The sequence below is a fragment of the Aspergillus homomorphus genome (genome assembly GCF_003184865.1).
Source record: "Aspergillus homomorphus CBS 101889 unplaced genomic scaffold BO97scaffold_12, whole genome shotgun sequence".
In the NCBI taxonomy this organism is placed as follows: Eukaryota; Fungi; Ascomycota; class Eurotiomycetes; order Eurotiales; family Aspergillaceae; genus Aspergillus; species Aspergillus homomorphus.
The window spans coordinates 481501-503288 of NW_020291898.1; the positions used below are offsets into that span (position 1 = coordinate 481501).

Consider the following 21788-nt stretch of genomic DNA (forward strand, 5'->3'; position numbering starts at 1 on the left):
GTCGCTCACCGGAGCGCATCCCGGATTCTTTTTGCTGGTGTGTCAAACACCAAGCTCTGACAAAACTTCATTATTAGGCTGAAGGCGACAAATCCCGAACCCAGCTACTCTTTCTCGGGGTCGCACCATGCTGCAGAGGTGACTTGTGCAGACAAGATGGCTGCTGCTCCATCGTCTCGTCCGTTTGAATATCTCGAAGGCCTTCCTGGCACGGTCTTCTTCAAGCTTTACCAGCAGCCATCCACCGCCCTCGCCATCTTCAGGCGCATGCTGCCTGACTTGGGTATGCCACTCGACTCGCCCTATTCTCCACTAGTGACTTGCTGATCTGTGATGACTAGCAAAATGTTTTGTGATGGCACTGCTGTACCTCAAGGATCCGCTCCCCGCAGCGGATCTGGAGGTGTGGGTTAAATCCGAGAGCTTGAAGTGAGTGTTTACTGATCGTGTGATGGAGGGCCCTTCTGCTAGCTGGGCCGGTGGCTAATGTGTTCTCTGGATTAGGGAACGTGACAACGCGCTTTCGATCCTAGGCAGGCTACATATTTTGTCTAATACCGTCATCGCCAACAATGTCCGGGCCTACATGGTTACCAACCCGTTCGCTGCCTCGCTGCGACATGCTCTTACGGGAGCTGAGCAGACGCAGTCCTTCGGTGTTCTCGCACAGGTACCCGACGCGTCAGCAGTCTCCATCGCCAACTTGGATGAATACGCGAGGAGACAATGGGAAGGTGTGCTGGGATATATGGTGGGAACCAGCGGACTGGGAATCCAGCGGGACGTAAATCTGAGCAAAGGCGTGAAACAGCTTCTGCAAGCCGGTCACTTGGTGGAGATCAGAAGCAGTCGCGTTGACATCACCAAGGACGGCTTTGCCTTTGTTCTGCAGGACGTCAGCACGCAGGTGTGGCACATTCTGATCCTGTATGTGGAAAGCGCCGAAGCCATCGGGATGGATAGCGTCGAGGTGCTCTCGTTCGTCTTCCTGCTCAGCAGTCTCGAGCTCGGCAAATCGTACGAAAAGAGGCACCTCACCTCGAACCAACTCCGGACCCTATCCGATCTGGCCGACTTCGGGATCGTCTATCAAGAGTCACCCGATGCCTCGCATTTCTACCCCACCCGCCTGGCGACTACGCTCACGTCTGACTCCAGCGCGTTGAGCAATCCGATCTCCGGCTCTCTCTCCGGTAGTCCTACCGGCAATTCCGGCAAAGCTGGAACGGGCTTCATCATCATCGAAACCAACTACCGGCTTTACGCGTACACTTCGTCTCCTCTGCAGATTTCCCTCATCGCGCTCTTCACCACACTGAAGTACCGCTTCCCGAACCTCGTCACGGGCAAGATCACCCGTCAGTCGATCCGGCGGGCCGTCGAGATGGGCATCACCGCCGACCAGATCATCTCGTACCTGTCCACCCACGCGCATCCGCAGATGCGCAAGCACAACGCCTCTCGATCCACGTCCAACCAGGCGGGGATCTCACAGTCGATCCTCCCGCCTACGGTTGTGGACCAGATCCGTCTCTGGCAACTGGAACGAGACCGTGTCAAAGCAACGGCTGGGTTCTTATTCAAGGACTTTGTCAGCCTGGCAGAGTACGAGGCTCCGTGCCGGTATGCGGAAGAGATTGGCGTTCTTGTGTGGAAGTCGGATCGCAAGCGCATGTTTTTTGTCACCCGACACGAACAGGTTGCGGCTTTCCTACGGAGTCGGAAGTGAAAAATGCTACGGGTTCGCTTTACTATGGTCTGATTATGGTATGGTCTTGGCGTTAACGGCTTAAACTTTCTGAAGGCAACGTTCTTCGATTTGATGTGAGGGATAAATTAGATAGGGCCACGGAAAATGTATCGTAGTGGACAAAATATAAAAACATGCAAATCCAGTGATACGGAAATAGGCCATCGACGGATTGACGACCAACTACCGGGACTTCACAATTCAAGCAAGCATACAAATCGGAAACACGGCCAGCCCCCTCATCCAACATTCCTTTGACATTCTCAGTCACTTATAGTACATTTACACTAAACAACAAACGAGGTCCAGCCTCGCTATCCACCCCACACAAAGAAACATCTCAACCAAAGTATCAAGCAAAAAAAAAAGAAACTCAATCCATCCATCGGTCCCCATGTCTCGCTACATACTCTTCCCGGAACCTCCGAAGGCTATCGCTCGCCTTGTCGGTCACACACACATTCTCAAGCACCATGAACGCCCGCTTGATGCGATAGTTCGGCAGGTCACCTTCTGAATCCCCCAATGGCCGTGAGTAGCTCGAAAGCATGCCGAACCCCGTGGCCGCGTCGGGCTGCTGGAAGGAATCCTCGTAGTGGAAGGCGTTTGTGAGCGTCACGAACCGGCCCAGCCAGTAGGCGTGGTTCTTCGGCTCCCAGACCTGGGTGAACGAGGCCGGCCGGGCGATCAGCTTGGGTCTGTTCAGCGCCTTGACGATCGATGGGAGCGAGGCGATGCGGGTGTGCGTGAAGCTGCGGGGCGAGGGAACCGGTGCCATCTTTTCTTCCTGGGTGCGCAAGAGAATCTTTCGTTGGGGGTGGCTCCGGGTGGGTTGCTGTTGTCTGGGCTGGAATGGAGCTGGTGTTGTTGTTGTTGCTGTTGTAGGAGGCGCAGTCTTCGTCATAGCAGCCACGTCCCTACTACTACCGAAATCATCATAACCATCATCATGGGAATCCTGGATCCGCGTGATTCGAATCTTAGGCAATGGGGGTGTCGGAGAAGGAGGAGGTGGGGATACTCGCTCGGCCCCCCTGCTCCGTGATTCCCCTTCCCTTTCTAGCTCAGGTGTACGCAGAATCGGCGGTCCCTCCTTCTTCATCCTGCTGCTCTTCTGCTGTCTGGTGGTTTGGGCACGCAGGTTCTCGAACTTGCCCGTCCATCGGACTCTTTTCGGCGGGCTGGGGTCACGCATCCCTGTTCTTTTAGGACTTTGTGTTCGTCTCTGCGATTGTGCTTGTGCTCGTGCTTGTGTAGCAGCTACAGCAGCAGCAGCGGCGGCTCCCACCATTTTAGACCGCGAGGACACCGTCCCCTGAAGCAGCCGGCTAGTACTCGGAATCGAATGGTAAGAGGCCCTGCGCACGGGCGAAGAGGAAGAAGAATTCGAAGAAGAAGGGGGAAGGAGAAAGCTTCCCGATCGTGCTTTCCTGATATTTGGACGTCGGTCCCGGTCCTGGGTTCCATTGTCCTGTGTGCTTCTTCCCTGCGGACTCAGATGCTGCTGCTGGTGCTGTCTCTGCTGTTTTTGTTGTTGGTGGTGGTGGTGATGGTGGTGTGGGGTTTGCTGCGGGGGATGGTAACCCCGAGCCTTCGTCGCAAGACTACTCGTACTTCTGCTTGCTCTCATCTTGTCGTCGTTAGTGTCATCTGATAGCCAAATCTTATCAGAGGGGGTTGGTATTGATTGCCAGGTCGTTGATAGACTATCCGGCGGGTAGGGACAGTAATAATAGGATGAGCAGGAAGAGGAGAAACCACTGCACGGAGAGCCATATGCGCGTCCAATAGGTTCAGGGTCATCCTCAAGGAGGGCGCTCATGCCTTTATGCATCTCATCCCTCTCTCTGTTGTGGTCGCAGAGCAGGAACCTTCCATTCTCATATGAGAGGTTTTCTTTGTCTGGGTGTTCAGCTACCCGGTTCGTTGGGGGGTTCTTTGAGATTGCTAGAGCTGGTGCTTGGTGGTGGATGCGGAGCTGTGTGGTGAAGTGGAATCCTTCGTTGGCTTTGTTGTTTGGGGCTGGTAGGTTTTCTTTGGCATTGTTCTGCTGGTGTGATGTCTCCCGGTTGCGTTTCGTTTGGGGCTTGAGATTGGGGAGAAGGTGGCGTTTGCGGGTTAGGATAGAGAGCATGGTTTGTGGGCTTTCGTCTTGCTGAAGCTTGGGTGAGGACTAGAGATTTGGGGTGGGGAGGCGTGAGGGGACTGGGGTAATTGCTTCTCTTTTTGAAGATGGCACGTAGTAGCAGTGTGGAGGAGAGATGGGAAGTGGAGGAGGAGAGTGGTACCGTGTTAATGTAGTGCAGATCCGTATGCGATGGGAATGAGGATCTGATTCTTTCTGGAAATTTGCGTCTCGCACGTTTTGAAGGGCGTTGTTTACTCTGGTCAGAGGTCGTCTGGATAGTGGAAGGGAAAGTCTCCGAGGAGGAGCGGGTGGAAACATTGTCTGTTGCTGTGTTGGGATGGGGATGGTGAGCTCCGCTGGTGACATAGTCTTGTTGAGTGCAGTTGTACTCCTGTGGTGAGCCTGAGAGAGCCTGGCTCTGCAATGCGCCTTATCAATGATCTTAGGATGGAGGTAGGGGTGATGCTGTGATGCGGCATGGTTGCTATCGAGTTTGGGCTTCCAGAGAGTATCGCCTGCGGATGGTTGAAGTCTGTGGTTGCTGGGCATTTTTGGGTGCGTACACTGCTTTGATGCTCTAAATGGAAAGACGAGACTAGATTTTGCGATAAGAAGATTGCAAGATTGTGAACCTGAATTATGCCTGTATATAGTGTAAGCAGAAGAGGGTTGGAGGGAGGGGGGAGAAGTGAATTGACAGTGAAATCAAAACCAGATTGATAATTAACTTCTCATGCGCATGCCGTGCAAGACGAATTGTACCAACATAATGAACAAGTTGAGACCTGAGTGTCTATTCTGTAACGGTATACACCTAAAACATCTCCATAAGATCGATTTACAGCTGGCTGGCCAGCAACCTGCCGACATCTGAGTCTCCCATCTTCCAGATGGATCATAATAGCCGCAGACACCCCCTAAGCATCGGAAAGAACCTCACTCACCAACCCAGCCGCTGCCAATGTTTCCTCATCCTTGAAGTGTTTTCCAACCAACTGCAAGCCCACAGGCGCTCCCTCATACCTTTCTGCTCCGGCAACCGTCCATTTCGCCCATTCCTGTTCATCGACCCCGTTCGCCCGCGGTTCATACTCCTTTCCTTCGTCTGCCAGCTCATCTTTTCTGACGAACAGCCCACTAGGAAACACTACAGCCGGCTGGTCTAGAATATTCCAGATGGCTGTATAATTCCAGTAGTGGCTTTCACCCAGCACGGCAGCGACGCCAACGTACGCGGGGCAGAGGATAAAATCGACACCGCGAGACCGCATCAGGGCTTGATACTCATCGCGATAGATATCACGTTGAGCGTTTAGGTTCCAGGCCTCAGCTACAGTGAGGGGATTGGGTTTGCTGTAGTGGAACGCCCACGACGTCAGAGGAAGGGTGGGTTCGCCCGATGCGGTGATTAGGGTACGTTGGAGGAGGGCCGCGTCAGGAAAGTACATTTTGGACTTATCGATGTCAGTACAATAGGAACTAGAAGGTTAGTTAGAGGTGCAAGGACGAGACATACGATGATGTCCCAGCCGTGGTCGTGCTTGTACGGTTCCCAGTCCACGACTTTGATGCCGGCTGCTTCGAGCTTGGATTTGGCCTGTCTGAGAGCGCGGGTTACCGGGGGATGCGGATGAGCGATTCTGGAGATAGTGACTTTAGTTAGTTTACAAGTGGACCAGTTCCTTATTTTAAAGTCGTGTGACAGGCAGTTGGCTGGAGATAGAGAGATATTAGAGGCTTACCCGTCATCCCACAGGATTCCAACAGTCATTTGCTTCGTAGCCTGCACTCGTCGCCACGGTACTGGCGGGATCGAGGTTTCGGTCTCCCAGGGCTCTTGGTCAAGGACAGCCTGTTGGAAGAGTTCGAGATCTGCCACACTCTGACTAGCGAGAGGTCCAACAACGCCGCGAATTGATTCTTGGCCCGGCTCTGGCGCCTTAATCCCTGTCATTGGGTTGCGTAGCGCGGTCGGACGAAATCCATACGAGCCACAGAATGCCGCTGGACAGCGAATTGAGCCCCCGATGTCTGTGCCAATGCCCAGAGGAGCGCACTTGAAGCCTGTCGAGACGCCCTCGCCCCCAGAGGAGCCCCCGGGACTGAGAGTAAGATTGTGTGGATTTAGTGTCGTGCCAGTCAGGTTGTTGCTACAGCAAAGATGCTGACGGAGTTAGCTTGGTAAATAATCTACCAGGGAGGAAGAGATACCATGAGAGATTGCGGTTGATTAGTGCGGACGTGGAAGACAGCTCCAGCTTTTTCGAGGCATTGTAGGAGGAGCGCATCCTCCGTTGCAATGTCGTTTACCCTTCATTTCGTCAGTTGTTGAGTTTCTCTAGAGAGGTTGTCTGTATATACCATGCTACATAGCCGCCATTACAGGTCAGGTCCTTGATTCCGATGTGCTCCTTGACGCTGATGGGCACTCCATGCTGCGATTGTCAGTTTCCTGTCTCTTTCCCGTTTGAATGATAAACTCTTACCAGCGGCCCAACCAGCTTTCCAGTATCCTTAAAATATTGGTCCAGCTCCCTGGCCCGCGCAATAGCTTTGTCTGCAAGGAACTCTGTCGCAAAGTTGAGCTATACCGTCCAGTATCAGTAACCATATCACCTGAGTGGATAGACTTCGGCAAGACCGGTTTACAGACCAGTTGATGTCCCACCACGGCACGCTTCAAGAAAGCTACCACCACCTCCTCTGCTGTAAGCTTTCCTGAACCCATCTTCCGCACCAACTCTGTGGCAGACATCTCGGTGATGGTCAGCTCGTGCTCCGAGAACAACCCGCTCTTGCGCGGAAAGTCCTCCACATTCTTCACATCAGGCGAAGGTACTTTATCTGCGGGGATGAGCCATTGCTTGGGAATAGAGCTTGAAAGAATATCTCTGGCTTTTTGAGCTTGGATCTCCCATGGAAGCATAATGTTAGGATGATGGTCGATCTGTTATAAGAGAATGGAAGAGAAGCACAGGTGTAGGGAGCAGGAATTTTGGAGAAGACAACTTTATAAGGTCGCTTCCAGCCGCGGATCAACAGACAGCTGGCGCACAACCGGCAACATTGAGGACGCAGAAACTAGGATGGACGCTTGACCGGCATTTCCGAATCGTGATGGAGGCCAATCATGGTAGCCTGCAAGAGGGGAAGCTATTGTCGCAGCGTGCAGATATGCGATCAACCTCGGGTAGAGATGCGGCCTTTCTTATCTGTCGCAAGCACCTGCCTATCGCGGCTTATCACTGTACGACCATCGTGACACGTCCTTGAATGACGAGCTGATGGGAGTAAGAGTCTTCGAGAGGTTTTGAAACTATACGATCGAGATTCTAAAGCCAAACACCATGCATCCAGCAAAGAACAGGATATCTCGCAATGCCGTTATTCCCCACGGAATCAATTCCGCATGCCTTGAGGGGTAACAGATAAGGAATTCCGAGTACTTATCGCCGAGTGGAGAATCTGTGAGGGGAAATGAATGATACGCAGTAAGTGAAGAAGAGGAGGAGGAGGAGGAGGAGAAGGAGAAGGACAAGGAGGAAGAGGAGAGATGACTAAATCCAACTCAGATGACGTCCCACCATTAACTATGCAGTTTTAGTAATCGATTAGTTACAATTTCCCTCTCGTCTCTGCAATCCCATCCCTCCACCATTCCATCTCCTTATCTATCCACAACAGGTTAATCCTGTGCACATTGTCCCACACACGACCTGACATTTCTCCAATTCTTCCGTCTCCAATCTAGCGATTGTCCCCGGATGTACCACCTCCGGCTGGATGGTGGTTGAATGAATTCCATACGCATGAAAACATTCGTTGATGGTCTTGGTTAATTTTAAGAATCTCGGGACCGAGCTATCAGACAACATCACATGGACAGATGCCAGTGTCTTGTGCTGGTTCAATTGCCAGATGTGAAGCTCATGGATTGAAAGTACGCCGGGTATCTCGCTCGTGGTTAGCTTGGGAGCATTCACCGCGCCTCGAGACTTACCTTCTCCAGGTCATGCTTCACATCTGCAGCATCGACTCCGTTCGGCGTGCTCTCAAGTAAGATGAGACCGGATCGTCGCACTATGCAGAGTTAACACCCAGACGGCGTACAGTAGGGCTATTGAACACACTAAGCGGGAAAGAGGACAGGATAATCATGATTGAAATACCCATAGTCGTCCCTGGATCGGCATAGTATCGACCCTCATAATGGGTCAACCAGATCACCAACGCCGCGGCCATGACTCCAAGGTTATTGGCGGCGTCACCAAGAACATGGACCAATACCCCCATCATACCTAAATCGTGACCATGAGCGACTGGTTCCGTGATCTGGAGGACATGCTTATGGTCGTCGTGCTAATATAATGAGACAGTCAGCAATGGCGTGAATATCATGTGTCGCCAGAGGAACTGACCCCGGGGCTCTCAGGCCCCTCTTGACCATCACTGTCTTCAGTGCTTGTCGCGGGGACCTCGATCATGGCTCGAGCTGGATGGTCATGGTCATGTCCGTGATGGTGATGCTCTATATCTATCATTGAGTATGCCCCGTTGTCGAGATCATCGGAACTCACCATGGAGGAATGTTGCGCTTATTAGGTTAAGTCCTAAGCCAATAGATCCCATGATGAACATGAGCTTAGGATTTTCAACACCTGTTGATAGTCAACTTAGGGCCGGTCTAGTATGAGAGTATACCCACGTTCTATCGAGATAAAGCGCTCAATAGACTGCAAGAAGACGGATATGCCAAGCCCGAGCAGAAGGACCCCGTTGAAAAAGGCACCCAGTAATTGGGCTCGCTGCCATCCAAATGAGAGTGCCTTGGGCGATTCATCGGCCTCTGATACCTAGCAAGCATGGGCTTCAGCGTCTGCTCCTCACATATTTGGTGAATGACGACCTTAACGCACCCTGAGAGCTAGCAATGCGACAACAAACGATACTAAGTCGCTCAACTGCAACCATCAGTATTCATCGCTCGACGCAGCGTATCCGACATACGTAGTGAAAGGCATCGGCCACCAAAGCTAGCGAATGTGTGTAAAAACCGACTGTGGCAACAAGCGATTAGCGACAGCGCAGCGACTACGAAACCCGGTGTGACAGGAAATTAGGCACCTGAGATCTCTGACACGAAAAATGCAGAGGAAATTGCGATAACGACCATTAAGCGCTGAGAGCGCGAGATTTTGGGTGACATGGCCCCCCTCTGTTTGGTGTAACAATGAGACTGACCACGAATGACGCGGTTGATAAAGTACTCACGGCTGACCGAGAACTTACCGGTCAGACCCTGCCCCTTACATGTCCATCTGCACCAGCCCTACTGATATTCCGTGGAACCAGGCTGAAGCGGACAGATTACACGCGAGGAGAACTTCTGGAATCTCTCGCGGGTTTGTTGTATAGGAAAGAGTTGGGACAACCCAACAATGCACTGCTGGACAGGTTGCTACCTCTATATACCCTCAGACCACGGTTTCAAGGACGTTTTCGAATGCAACAAGCGCCAGGTCGGTCACACATCACATGCAGCTCGAAATGGTCCGTAATTTCCTATTACCCCTGAGCTCTACATGACGAAAGTGGATACTATTGGTGTGGCCTTACTCATAGGTACGTTTAAAACAATGAGTCAATTGGATTAGGGTTAACATGCTATCATTTCTCGTAACTAGCCAGCGATGCCAGCCACCTAGGCAGCGACTTCATCAGTCAGGCCATCCAACTCTCTCTGCCAATTCCTGTGTCGTGAGATCTGCCAAATAAACCGGTCGAGCAATCCCTTGCTGTCCTTGCTAATCTTCGACGATGCCTGCAGGAGCTCTGCTGGGGAGCCATGACCGGTGACCACACCGTAACTCTCCACCATCTCGCCACTCGAGGCGTGCTGCACTGCGTCCAGGTTGATCTGCTTCCGAATGAAATCAACCGCCTCATTTATGCCGGCAATCGGCTTCAAGTGGGCAAATGACTCGGTGATCCAATACTTGGCTATGCCGTTCTTGGTCAACGCAGCGATATGCTTGCCCCCGGGGACAAACACAGCATCGAACAGGGTCGATCGCATGCCGGGGAAATGATGATCAGGAATCACCTTCTCACCGGACTCAGCCGTGACACCCTGGCGCTGGGTGCCGATGGTAAAGACAAACGCATTCTGCTTCTGCAAAGCCTCCTTCATCCTGACATACGACTCGTGGTCAAAACCATCGGCAATCAGGATGGCAACCCGGCGAGTCGCGATCTGTGCATCATCGGACAGATACTCGAGTTGACTGAGTCCCTTAGACGTCTTGCCCTCGTTGGGCTTACCGGCCTTGGTGGGTGTATCGCCTCCCACGTTCTTTGCCACAGTCTTGGCCAGCTCGAGGTCGACAACGGCCAAGCGTTCGGACAAGCGCTTATACACAATCTCTTCATCGCAATGATCAAGTTCGAAGGAGAACGCCTTGGCCACATGTTGCTTCTCGATGGGCGAAAGAGAGTTGTAGAACAGCTGGGCCTGGTTAAAATGTTCTTTAAACTTGTCCGACAATCCGCGAGTCTTCACACCCCGTTGCTTCTCCGGATAGGTAGCGAAACCACCCTGTTCCGGCGCCGCAGGGGGGTTGGTGCTGTATCGGTTGGGCCAGTAGTTGACCTTGCCTTTGGTGATACGGTGTTTCATCGCGCCATCCCTGTTGACCAGATTCATGTATGGGCACACAGGGCGGTTGATAGGCAATTCCTCCCAGTTCGGGCCCAATCGAGAGAGCTGAGTATCGAAGTAGGAGAAGTTTCTGCCCTGGAGAAGGGGGTCATTGGAGAAATCAATGCCCGGCACGATATGACTGGTACAAAAAGCCACCTGCTCAGTCTGTGTGAAGTATTCGTCCACGTTACGGTTCAATTCCAACTGTCCGATATAATCAATCGGCACCAATTCCTCCGGCCAGATTTTTGTAGCATCCTGGATATCAAACTCAAAGTCGTCCATATTCTCTTCCGGGATGACTTGAATGCCAAATTTCCATCGAGGGTACTGGCCGGCGTCGATAGCGTCCATTAGATCCTTGCGGTGGAAATCGGGATCCTGGCCAGCAATTTTCAAGGCCTCATCCCATACTAGAGAGTGAACACCAAGCTCCGGAGTGAAATGGAACTTGACATAGTGACGCTGGCCTTGTGCGTTGACGAGGCAGAACGTGTTGACACCGAATCCCTGCATCATACGGTATGATCGAGGAATCGCGCGATCGGACATGACCTAGGCATTGGTCAGTATACCCCTAACGCCACAGACGCAGACAGTACCACTTACCCATTGCTGCATATGCGTAGTCTCTGGATGAAGATATTGGAAGTCCCAGAAGTTGTTATGGGCTGACTGGCCCTGAGGAATTTCGTTATGAGGCTCTGGCTTGACAGCATGAATGACGTCGGGGAATTTGATCGCATCCTGGATGAAAAAGACGGGCATGTTGTTGCCGACAATGTCCCAATTACCCTCGGAAGTATACAGCTTAACGGCGAACCCTCGGACGTCGCGAACGGTATCGGCACTGCCCTTGCTACCCTGGACGGTCGAAAACCGTACGAACACGGGCGTCTCGCGGGACGTGTCCGTCAGAACACCGGCCGTGGTGAGCTCGGGGATTGCCTTGTGGAGGGTGAAGGTACCGAAGGCGCCGGCGCCTCGGGCATGAACCACACGTTCGGGGATACGCTCATGGTCGAAGCGCATGATCTAACAAAGGGTCAGTACAAGCCAAAAACCGTCTGCAAGAACAAGCGAGTTAAATTCACCTTCTCTCTAGCAATTGGATCCTCCAACAACGAAGGTCCCGTGGTCTTTGCATCGGCCACGCGAAGCCAATGGTCCGGGTCCGCCACCTTGATCCCATAGTCGGTCGTCATGGGCTGGCTGCCCTGATCTCCGGAGAGGTCAACGGTATCCCGCGCGAGATCTTCCTGCTTTGACATGGTGTATATTTCAGGTCTTGTGGTATTCGTATCTTTGACTTCTATCTGCACTAGGACCAGGGTCACGCTGCGTCTCTCTTATATACCCGTCGCCCCTCAGCCCTATACCAGCAACCAACAGTCTAGCCCCTCCCAATCCCCATTCCTCATTTCTAATCAACACCCCGAACGACGTTACTCAGCTCCTGCATCTAGCCCGGATTGACAGGGACAGATGATGCAACACTTTTGCTAACGACCGACCGATCGCCCAGTCAGGGTCTCTTGCCGGCCAGGCGACAGGGGAGCATGATGTCAGCTCAGGTACGGTCCATCCCCACTCAAACCGGTTTGATGGCCTGCGCATTTCCGGGGGGAATCCATGCACTACCGAAGCTTGGTTTCCCTTGTTCCGGATCGACGGGATTTGCAAAACATCTAGTTAGTTCTAGTTCGTCCGTCCTTCTCTAAGGGTCTCTTTTCCGAGGGAGTGACGTCATTGATTTCGAACACCAGGAGCAAGCAAAACAAGGGTCGGGGATTGTTAACCTTCCTTCTTTCCTTGGTCTGTGAACGGTTCGCAGTACAGTGCTCTATGAGGAAAAGAGAGATTGAAGCCGGTGTGGGAAATTGAACACGATCGAGATGTTTCCTACCGTCCACTCTGCTGTCTAGTATATTTCCACTTGCATGCATGTAGCACTCACTTCAACACAATGAACCTCAGTAAATACAAGCTAAATGATATCAACAGATATACTCATCCCATCCCAACCCATCCCATCCCATCTACCTATCATCTCATATAACCATACCATATTCGCAAGGCCGTATACACCGATCAAGTCTAGAGTCTCCAGACGTTATAACCTCCTCCCTATCCAACAGCCCCACCAACCACAGCGAGGCAGAAAAAGAAAAGAAGGGGGAATCTACATATTATCCTCCGCCCACCGGCCCCTCCCCTTGACGAACTCCTCGCGCTCCTTCGCCTTCGCACGGGCATTATTCTTCCCCTCTACAGAAGCCGAGGCCGAGGCCGCGCCGAGGCCGCGCTCAACCCACTGCTTACTCTCCATCTCCGTCAAGCGGGACAAGGCGCGCGCAAAGGCGAAGCGCTCCTCGTCGCCCGAGAAGATGGATGTCGTCTTGAGCGCCTGCATCGACAGACCCAGGTCATCCATCATCATGCGCATCGCGTCGCTCAGGTCGGAGTGATCGTCGCCCCGCTGATCGGTCAGGGTGGTGCGGACGTCGGACTCGGACAGAAACAGGTTGGTGAGCGGGGTGGCGGTTGTAAGGACGAGTTTGGCCTGGTGATTTTTCAGGGTTAGCTTTGGTTCTAGTTCATAGATGGGGGCAAGGCAAGAACATGCTGGAAAGTGTCTGGGAGGTAAGGTAAACGGAAAGGAGAGGGAGGAGAATAGGAGGGAAGAAAAGCACTAACCCGACTCTCGTAAACGGCATCAATGAACGTGATGAACCGTCTCGCTAGATCGCGCTGGTTCAGATTCATGCCGGGCACATCGGTGATGATGAACGCCTCGTAGTTGCGGACGAGCTCCAGGTAGTCGGCTGCGCCTGTGGCGGACCCGATCAGCTGCTGGAACGAGAAGCGCGCGGCCTTGCCGCTGGCGAGCGGTACGGCGATCTTGCGACCCCAGACTTCCTGAGTGGTCGGGTGCGGGGGATCGTTCTGGAAGTCGCCAAGGTATTCGAACCATTTTTGAGCGTGGGCGTCGGCGTCGGCGCCGAGTGGGTGGTGATAGACGGCGGCTGGGGGCCGGGGGATCTTCCGGTAGTCGGTGGGGGAGTTGAGGTTGATGACGTGGAGGGCAGTCTTAAGGAGGTTGATGCAGGGGATGAAGGAGTCGCGCTGGATGCCGTTCTTGTAAAGGTCGTCCGGGTGGCGGTTGGAGGTGGTGACGAGGACGACGCCGTGGGACATGAGGTGCTCGAGGAGCCTTTTTGACAACCGGTTAGTCATGCGTCTGACACAGCAGGGAAAAGGTATGCGCCTACCTCCGCAGAATCATCGCGTCCGCCACATCCGTACACTGGAACTCGTCGAAGCACAGCACACTCGACCGCGCCGCGATATCCGCCGCTACAATCGGGAGCCCATCGAAATCATGCCCGTACTTCATCTTCACCACGTGCATGCGCTTGTGCACATCCTGCATGAAGTTGTGGAAGTGGATGCGGTTCTTCGCCTTGATGTTGTCCGGCAGGGACTCGAAGAACAGGTCCATCAGCATCGTCTTGCCGCACCCGACATCCCCGTACATGTAGAGTCCCTTGGGCAGGGACTCGGAAATCGTCAGCTCCGACTTCGCGCTGCTGCTGTTGCGCCCGAAGAGCGAGCCGAAGAAGGAGGACGATTTGGGTTTGAGATCGAGGGATTCCGGGCTGGGGTGAATCACCGCAGGCGGGTGGTAGGATGTCAATCGTTCGTAGAGATCTTGGAGTTTTTCGATGATTTCTGTAATCGAATGGGTTCCGGTCAGCAACCTCTTCCCTGGTACCTCTCTAGCTTCCCGCAATTTCTGCGCAATCCTGCCCTTCTCTGCCCACCCAAGAAGGAAAGGAAAATAAGAGGAAAAAACATACGTCTCTGATAAGGATCATCCCGTAACCGACCCTCCTGCACTCTCACATCGTACTCCACCAACGGACCCCCGCGCAGCCCAGCTGCGCCCGGGGACGAAGAAGAAGAAGCCTCGCCCTGCCCAGGAACCACCGTCGCGAACCCCCGCGTATATTGACCTTGAGCCCGTCTCAGGTCAACAGAGCCAGAACCACCACAGACCCGAACATTCGTCAATTGGCACACGCCCCGAGACCCGTTGTGCACCTCCCGACGAGATTCGCGAGAACACGCCTGCCGGGCTCCTGCTCCTATTACCTGCGGCGCAGGCCTTGCATGACGCAGGACAGGGACCCTGGACCGCAGCGCGCCGGGCAAGTACTCCGCGCAGAGTTTCGCAGACGAGCCGCTCATGGGTGAGATGTCCCGTGAGATAGGACTAAAAGGAAAGCTGAAAGAGAAAGAGAGGAAGAAAACGGAGGATATCTAGGACTGAATTATAGAAACTTGCTAGCGATTGTGAAGCGCATGCGAACAATGTAAAAACGGTGGAAAGCGCTTCGCTTCGTTTCGACCGAGGTTGCCCGGCCGGTAAATAATCGGCGAAGGGGGACAAGAGCGGGGACGAAGGGATCTCGGCCGGGAGAGTGGACGGAAGGGCTCGCAATGAGAGACGTGCTGTGGTAGAGCAGTATGTACAGTCCACTGCAGAAGTCGTTGGCAATATACAAAAGGGAGGGACGAAATCCAGCGCAAATTTGAGAATGAAGCATGAACGGCCTGGTACCCGGCGCAAAAACCCAGGGGAGAATGACCTCGTTCCGATGCTCGTCATGTGATGCGGTTATCGGCAATCGACCCGGTGCTTATGTCATTCTGCGGAGGCGGAAATTGCCTCTTTGCCGATTGGTTGGTGCGTGTCCCATGAGCAACTAATGTATCTATCACAGACATCGGAAAGAGATAAAAATGGGTGTAGGCGTTCACCTACAATGGCTGAAATTATATGCAGAAGCAGGCTTATGTACACTGGAATAAAAACACACGCAGAATCAGGGTATGGAGGAACACACTCAGCCATGGCCCGGTAGACAAAAGAAAAGAGAGAGGGTACATGATGGCATAAACGTTTCAGACATGTCAATTTTGTCATCGTATCAACCTCGTGACTCGGCAACAACAACACTCGCTCAGAGGCTGATGACCAAGGATAGAAAGAGAAGGACACCATAACACCAGTGCACCAGAAAAATGAGGTGCAAACAAACGAAACGAGAAGAACGGACAGGTCTATAAGAGCTGAGATGAAAATCATCGCTTCTATGCAATTTCGACGTATAGGGTGAGTTTGGAGTTTCGCGAAATCGCCGTGTCAAGGTCGGCATCATTGGCCAAGTCGACATATGTCCCTGAAGGCTCGTCTTTATACTGAACGACGATCTCATCTTGAATCTTGAGACGATCAATCAGCTTCTCCCTCAACTGCTGGAGGCTGATATCGCTGGGAACCCGGATGGCAATTAGGTCGTCTTGGAAAAACACCTTGACTTTCATGGCACCGCTGCTTGAGGTGGTGGAGACTTGGGTGATCGAACTGGGTTGGCGGTTCATGGGAGGTGGACCGCCGTTGCCCAGGGACAGAGACGGCTGGCCCCGATGGTGAGAGTTGCGCTCCGTGTGCACGGCGATCGGAGCCTGCGAGGACTGCCGCGATACGCTGCGCGTGGGTTCATGCGTCGACGAATGGTGCGAGCCACCAGAGAACCGTGCGTCCTCGCCAAATGCGCTTGGATCAATCTCAAAGTCCCCAGCACGGGGCGCGAATAATTGGCGGACCAGTTGGCAGCGGGAGATGTGGGGTGGCATGGCCAGCAACTTCTTGATATATTCATCCAGGTTCTGTCGGCGGCCATTGGAGATGGCATCCGTAACGTGGGTGACAGGTCCGGGCATATAAGGTAACGTGCGCGGCTTCCCACGGTTCCCCGCCTCCTCCTCAAACTGAGTCAAAAGGGCGATCTGGAAATCGTAGAAGTCGTGGTAATAGCGTGACAGCTCCCAACAGCGGCCGTCCTCCATCTTCGCCTCGATGATATACCAGTATTTATCGTTGTCGAAGCAGTAGCGAGGAATCGAGGCGGCGATGGGCGCCATGAGAGGTTGGTGGTAGCTTTGCTGAGACTGATGAGATACTTGTTGCACGAGAGAGCTTTTGCTTGCGTTGCGATTGTGGTAGGCCTTTCACCAGCCAGTTTAGCAAGTTGTTCTCCATTAATGCGCGATGACTGAAAACTCACAGACATATGGCCGTTCTGGCTCATCTGGCTCGTACTCTGCCGGCCAATGGACATTCGGTCCACTCCTGATGTAACTGACTGCATCGACGACGAGCCATTGCTCTCGATCTTGCCCAGAGTGATGCTGCTGTTCTTGTACTCGGCCGTCATCTTCTTCCATTCTTCCACCTTGGGCACGCCGGCGCGCCTGACGGCCTCCAACGGATCGGTCACCGCCTGACCAGTTTGCATATCGCGCAACTCAATGAAAGAGACCGGGATCAGACCTGGTCCCCCAAGGCGACCGATAGGTTTAGCGACGAACCATTCCGGATTTGACTGAGCGATCACGATGATGGCCTCGCCGGCCTTCGCATCCAGCTCGTCTGGTCGCTCGGCCTGAAAGTCGTACTGAACGATGCCGTAGACCATAGGGCTCGAGCCCTTCCCTAATGCCGACATCCTGAGCTGCGAAGAGGATCGGGGCGGGCTGTGGACGAAATCGGAGGCGGGGAACGCGGAGCGATCTGAAAAGCCGGAGTCGTGCGGCTCTTTCTTTTTATAGAAGTCGACGGAGCCAACGCTATCTCTCTCGTTCTTGCCTATGACTTCGAAGAAAGACACGGGAACCAACCCCCTGGCACTAGGGATGAGGGGATTGCACGCCTCGTACCAATCCTGATCGTCCTCCCTGCTGATAACGTGAAAGAAGTCTCCCTTGCTGAACGCAAGCTCCTGTGAGTTTCCGGGCTCCGGTTGGTAATCGAAGAGCGCTTTGATGACCTACGCGCAAAACAGGGATGTTGAGTTAACAGTTGTTTGCGACGAAATGATTTGTCCGACTTGACGCCGGCAACCCAGGGCGAATGCGAAGAAAAACAAATCCCACCCCACGGAACACAAGCGATCGGGAACAAGTAGTCATGGAAATGAGACGAAGGAGGGGTAAGAAAGGGGGGTATAGGATTAGGTTATGTAAAAGAGTCAAAAATAGTGACAAAGCATAAAAAAGGGAAAAGAACAAGAATGGGATGGGATGTGGAGCATGGGAAAGAAAGATTGGGGATTGTGGGAAGCAAATAGTGGAACAGCAAAGGTGCAGCCAAACCAAACATACCTTCTTAGGCGGGAGGATGGCGATAGCGGACTTGGGCGTAATGGACAGATGATGATGGTGATGATGGTGGGATTTGGGATCTTTCTCCCCTTTCAGTGAACGTCGAATGGCCTAAAGAATGGGCGGCGAAAAGGTGTAAGGATTAGTGAATAGGATCAATGGAATTGAATTATTAATTGAGTGAGTGAATGAGTGAGTGAGTGGTTTGAATAATGGTCGGAGGGAAAGACTGGAGACCTCAAGACCAGGAAAGGTACGGGAGGAAAATCGCAGAAAGAGAAGCCGCAATCGCGAACACCCAACCAGGGCGGGCCCAGCCAGAGAGCGAGCGAGCGAGCGAGCCAGCCAGCCAGCCGAAGTCGACGATTGCTAGTAATTAATTTTGGGCGGTGGTGGTCTCGGAAAAAGAACAAGCGACAATCGAGATAAACGAGGGGCGGGAAACGAGGGGGGCGTTAAAGCTCCAGTGCAAGCAAGTTTCAGCAAATTCGAAACATACCTTCATTCTTGTTTCGGCAAGTCGGCCAGTCCCAGGTTGCGCCCCGTCAAAAGTGTATGAGCTATCACAATCGGGGATCAATCAATATAGAGAGTGTGTGAAATGATATAATATAGGGCTTAGGGGCAGGGACCCGAGTTCTTTCAACTTTATGAACTCGAGATCAGCAGCCACCACGGGGGAAGTCAAAAGAAAACGGAGGAGAGGCGACTCAGGCAATGAAAGACTTGTACAAAGGGAAAGGATTGGAGCGGAAAGGCAGCAATGGAGGCAACACCTCTTTTAGGAAGAACCGTAGAAGACCTATGGAAGGAATGGAAAAAGAGAGAAAGATAAGAGAATAAAGTTTTATGAACAATGAAAGAGAATGTTGTTCAGAGAGAGACACAGTCGGAAAGATGAAGGGAAAAGGAGGGGCGGAAGTTGATGAGTGATAAATCAATGGAAAAGCGTTCGAGTACTAAGAGGTAATAATAGCAATCACTGCAACCTGTCGACGGTCGACGGACTGACTTGACTGACTTAATGATTGATGAATGGGCAGTTAGGGAGAGAGGGAGGGAGGGAATGTTTCTTGCCCTCCTCTTTTTCGTTCTCTTTTTCCTATTCTCCTTTTCGCCCTTGCCTTTCACTCACTGGTTATCCTCTCTCTTTTTTTTTTTCTCTAACCGTCCCAGGATTTACCACGGGTGAACCTGTAACGTGGATTGGAGGGGGAGAGGGGAAACAGAAGAGAGGTTCTGGATTGCGACGACGCAAAAAGAAAGTGGCCCGCTTTCTTTTAGAGGGCCCCGCCCCTGAAGATGTCGATATTTGATAAGTTGAGTCGAGATGTCCTGCACCAGCGATGTGTGATGTTCGTCTTATTCCTTCTCCTTGCGGCAGTCGTAGCAATGAGATTGACGTAAAGAGATGGTGGTTCAAGAGCAGACGAGGCAAGATAAGATGTCTGATCTGGCTGGTGGTGGTTTGCGACCCAGTGGATGAGGAGGTGGCAGTTGATGGGCCGTGGGGACTCGGAAGCAGCGTGGATTGATTAATCCAAGGACAAGAAGTCAGGAAGAACGAACGAACTGTGGTGGTGGTAGTGATGGTGGTAGTTCAACTGTGGCGGGAAATTCCAGCTAATCCCCAACCCGGTTGGTTGGTGTTCCCTCCCCAGCCCTGTGATCGCAAGGTTAAGGGGAAAAAATAAAAAAAATAAAAATAAAAATTTAGAAGTAGGGTGTGGCAAAAAGGTCTGTTAAGGTGTTGGGTCTGTCTGTCATCATGCGATAGCCGTTACAATGATGGGTACTCGTCTCGGATAACTGTGGGTGCAGCCGATGATCGCGGGTCTCTTTCTTGCTATGAGTACTCTAGCACTTCTCGTGGTCTACTTACATCAGCAGGAGAGAATGACAACAGACAATCTTCAAATCAGATCAGATCCCATGTGGTTGATAGCCCAGTAGATAAACCTAAGGAATAATGTGCGACAGTAACAGCAGCAAGAGGCATCCAGCAGACGAAATAAGATCCGCGATGGAGTAGTGTACAGCAGCAGCAGCAGCAGCAGCAGCACTCCAGGCTGTGTCCAGTGTGTGCCTAAATGCGCAAAACCTCAAACCTCAGCTGCTTACCACCGGCGGTCCTTCATATTAGTCTTCTCACCACCGGATGCTGCTCCCCGGTCCTTCTGCATGGATGTATGCCCTACCTACGGAGTACTACCTACCTACTGGATGATGGGTACTAACCAACCCTCGCTGATGCTTGCCAGCCCTGTCCCTCCACATCACCTTGATTTGAAACTGCAACCAGGTCTTTGCTTTTTCTGTTCGAAAATTCTCACAATGCATCTTGTTCCCCTTTCTCTGCAGTGTGATCAACACCCCCTGGACGGAGGTTGGGCACCGCACCAGTGCCGAAAAAGGAAGAGTAGCCTGGCTGATGGAACGGGGTAGTGGATTGGATACCAACCAGGTCGCTGGAACAGTGGAACCTGAATGCAACTGAACGCAACCTTCCTTCCCCCGGGAATTGTTCAGAGCCGAAGGTACTAGAATCCGCAAAGGTCGACACTTGGGCTTTCCCACGTTGTGTGTACCGCATACCATGTATCGGACTTTCTGCACAGGACTTAACCTTCCGCTCCCCCCCCCCCTCCCAACAAAAAAACCATTCCTTACGTAGGGTGTTCCAGCGTAGCTCAGGGCTGGCTTCTGGCTAATCAGGAAACAATTGGGCTCTTTGAGGGGCAGAAAAGAAGGTAGTGGGTGCGTTCGTCGGTCGGAGGTGGTCTGTGAGCTGCTGCTGTGGGCTGTGGCACATTTGTGCTGCCGCTGTGCTGCGGGTGTGGGCTACAGTCAGTGATAAGCCGATTGACTCACTCAGAATCGCAACAGACGAGCCCATCAGCATCAAGGCTATAGACATAGACATAGACATAGATATAACTTCAATATTCATTGCTGAAATAATGTCAATCTTGTTCCCCGAAGAGTACCCCTATCCACGGCAGAGAGCTTCCTCAATCCAATCCTCAGCTATCTGGGTAGAACCCGGGAAGGCTTGCGACCATACCTCGGTTGGCCTCTTGACCGAGTGGTGTCCTGCAGAAGCAAAAGCTCGGACGGGGATAAGAAGGGGAGAAGGACCAATGCTTAAACCGTTCACTTTGCCATCCACGGATCGCCACAACTCTGTTTCTGTCCTATTATCAACCAGCCAGCCCAGGGGAGGTCGTGATCAAGCTTGTTTAGCGGGTCAACTTATCCGACTGAGGCCAACGGGGTCATTTTTGCGGTTGTACACATCCGCTCTTCTTGCCCGATAAATGGGATTATACTAAAAAGATACGCCATGTGGCGATAAACCTGAAACGCGGACTTCTTTGCAATATCTCTTTTCTGACAGTTCCCCGCAATGCTCAGCTCATTGGAAAATCCTGTTTCAACTTCCCTCAGAAAATGAACTCAGGGTGGCCACCAAAGGGGAACTGCGAACCATCATGCAGGCCTGCAGAGTTTTGCAGACGCCCTTGCAGATTGACGGGTTGGTTGCAGCAAATCCATAACACTAATGTACGCAGTCAATGAAAAGATACCATGAATTCTAAATCGCGTCAGGCGTCTTCTAAAAGCACTTTCCATAGCACATGTAAGGATAATTGTCTATGGAGCGGGAGGTTGGATGAGCTACATGCTACATCTGACCTCTACGCGAAAAGGAAAAAAAAAAAACACAAAAACAAAAACAAAGGCCTTGGAAACTATATTAGCCACTGGCTGGTAAATTCTCCTGCCATACCCAGTCCCCAGCAGCATAAGCTGAGCCTAGAACTGTCTGTTACTATTTCACTTACCTTACCCTTCTCGATAGATCAACTAACCACCTTATAATGATGTACTTTGTTCTGCTAACCACCAATCCAGCACAAGCCATACCTTCAGATGCATCACGTACCTTTCTCCATAACATACCGTAATTACTATTATTT

At 52.3% G+C, this 21788-nt stretch overlaps 7 protein-coding genes across 7 annotated transcripts; 1 reads left to right on the plus strand and 6 right to left on the minus strand.

Moving 5' to 3' along the window:
* Positions 1 to 156: 156 nt before the first annotated feature.
* BO97DRAFT_342178 (TFIIH/NER complex subunit TFB2) lies at positions 157 to 1729 on the plus strand (the record flags this gene model as incomplete). Its single annotated transcript, XM_025691659.1, has 3 exons — positions 157 to 283; positions 342 to 429; positions 505 to 1729. The coding sequence occupies 3 exons, from the start codon at positions 157 to 159 to the stop codon at positions 1727 to 1729; spliced, it is 1440 nt and encodes a 479-aa protein (XP_025552823.1).
* Positions 1730 to 1898: 169 nt separating this feature from the next.
* BO97DRAFT_449743 (uncharacterized protein) lies at positions 1899 to 3955 on the minus strand. The gene has a single exon (XM_025698879.1). It carries the CDS (start codon positions 3882 to 3884, stop codon positions 2124 to 2126), a length of 1761 nt encoding a protein of 586 aa, XP_025552824.1. The 5' UTR covers positions 3885 to 3955; the 3' UTR covers positions 1899 to 2123.
* Positions 3956 to 4793: 838 nt separating this feature from the next.
* BO97DRAFT_388289 (putative glutamyl-tRNA(Gln) amidotransferase subunit A) lies at positions 4794 to 6804 on the minus strand (the record flags this gene model as incomplete). Its single annotated transcript, XM_025693643.1, has 7 exons — positions 4794 to 5332; positions 5395 to 5518; positions 5621 to 6042; positions 6090 to 6189; positions 6240 to 6313; positions 6365 to 6463; positions 6532 to 6804. The coding sequence occupies 7 exons, from the start codon at positions 6802 to 6804 to the stop codon at positions 4796 to 4798; spliced, it is 1629 nt and encodes a 542-aa protein (XP_025552825.1).
* Positions 6805 to 7549: 745 nt separating this feature from the next.
* BO97DRAFT_342377 (putative di-, tri-valent inorganic cation transporter) lies at positions 7550 to 9084 on the minus strand (the record flags this gene model as incomplete). Its single annotated transcript, XM_025691670.1, has 8 exons — positions 7550 to 7831; positions 7879 to 7958; positions 8009 to 8176; positions 8456 to 8536; positions 8584 to 8731; positions 8795 to 8839; positions 8886 to 8935; positions 9003 to 9084. The coding sequence occupies 8 exons, from the start codon at positions 9082 to 9084 to the stop codon at positions 7550 to 7552; spliced, it is 936 nt and encodes a 311-aa protein (XP_025552826.1).
* Positions 9085 to 9579: 495 nt separating this feature from the next.
* BO97DRAFT_388292 (catalase-domain-containing protein) lies at positions 9580 to 11849 on the minus strand (the record flags this gene model as incomplete). Its single annotated transcript, XM_025693644.1, has 3 exons — positions 9580 to 11133; positions 11188 to 11613; positions 11673 to 11849. 3 exons carry the CDS (start codon positions 11847 to 11849, stop codon positions 9580 to 9582), a joined length of 2157 nt encoding a protein of 718 aa, XP_025552827.1.
* A 763-nt stretch (positions 11850 to 12612) lies between these two features.
* Positions 12613 to 15174, minus strand: BO97DRAFT_469669 (AFG1 family ATPase). Its single transcript, XM_025699860.1, has 4 exons — positions 14439 to 15174; positions 13851 to 14310; positions 13276 to 13792; positions 12613 to 13141 (listed from the first exon to the last, which is right to left on the minus strand). Exons 1-4 carry the CDS (start codon positions 14827 to 14829, stop codon positions 12761 to 12763), a joined length of 1749 nt encoding a protein of 582 aa, XP_025552828.1. The 5' UTR covers positions 14830 to 15174; the 3' UTR covers positions 12613 to 12760.
* Positions 15175 to 15620: 446 nt separating this feature from the next.
* On the minus strand, positions 15621 to 18576 carry BO97DRAFT_35680 (phosphatidylinositol-3-phosphate-binding protein BEM1). Its single transcript, XM_025692183.1, has 3 exons — positions 18308 to 18576; positions 16713 to 17474; positions 15621 to 16653 (listed from the first exon to the last, which is right to left on the minus strand). The coding sequence occupies exons 1-3, from the start codon at positions 18311 to 18313 to the stop codon at positions 15736 to 15738; spliced, it is 1686 nt and encodes a 561-aa protein (XP_025552829.1). The 5' UTR covers positions 18314 to 18576; the 3' UTR covers positions 15621 to 15735.
* Between the last annotated feature and the right edge of the window lie 3212 nt (positions 18577 to 21788).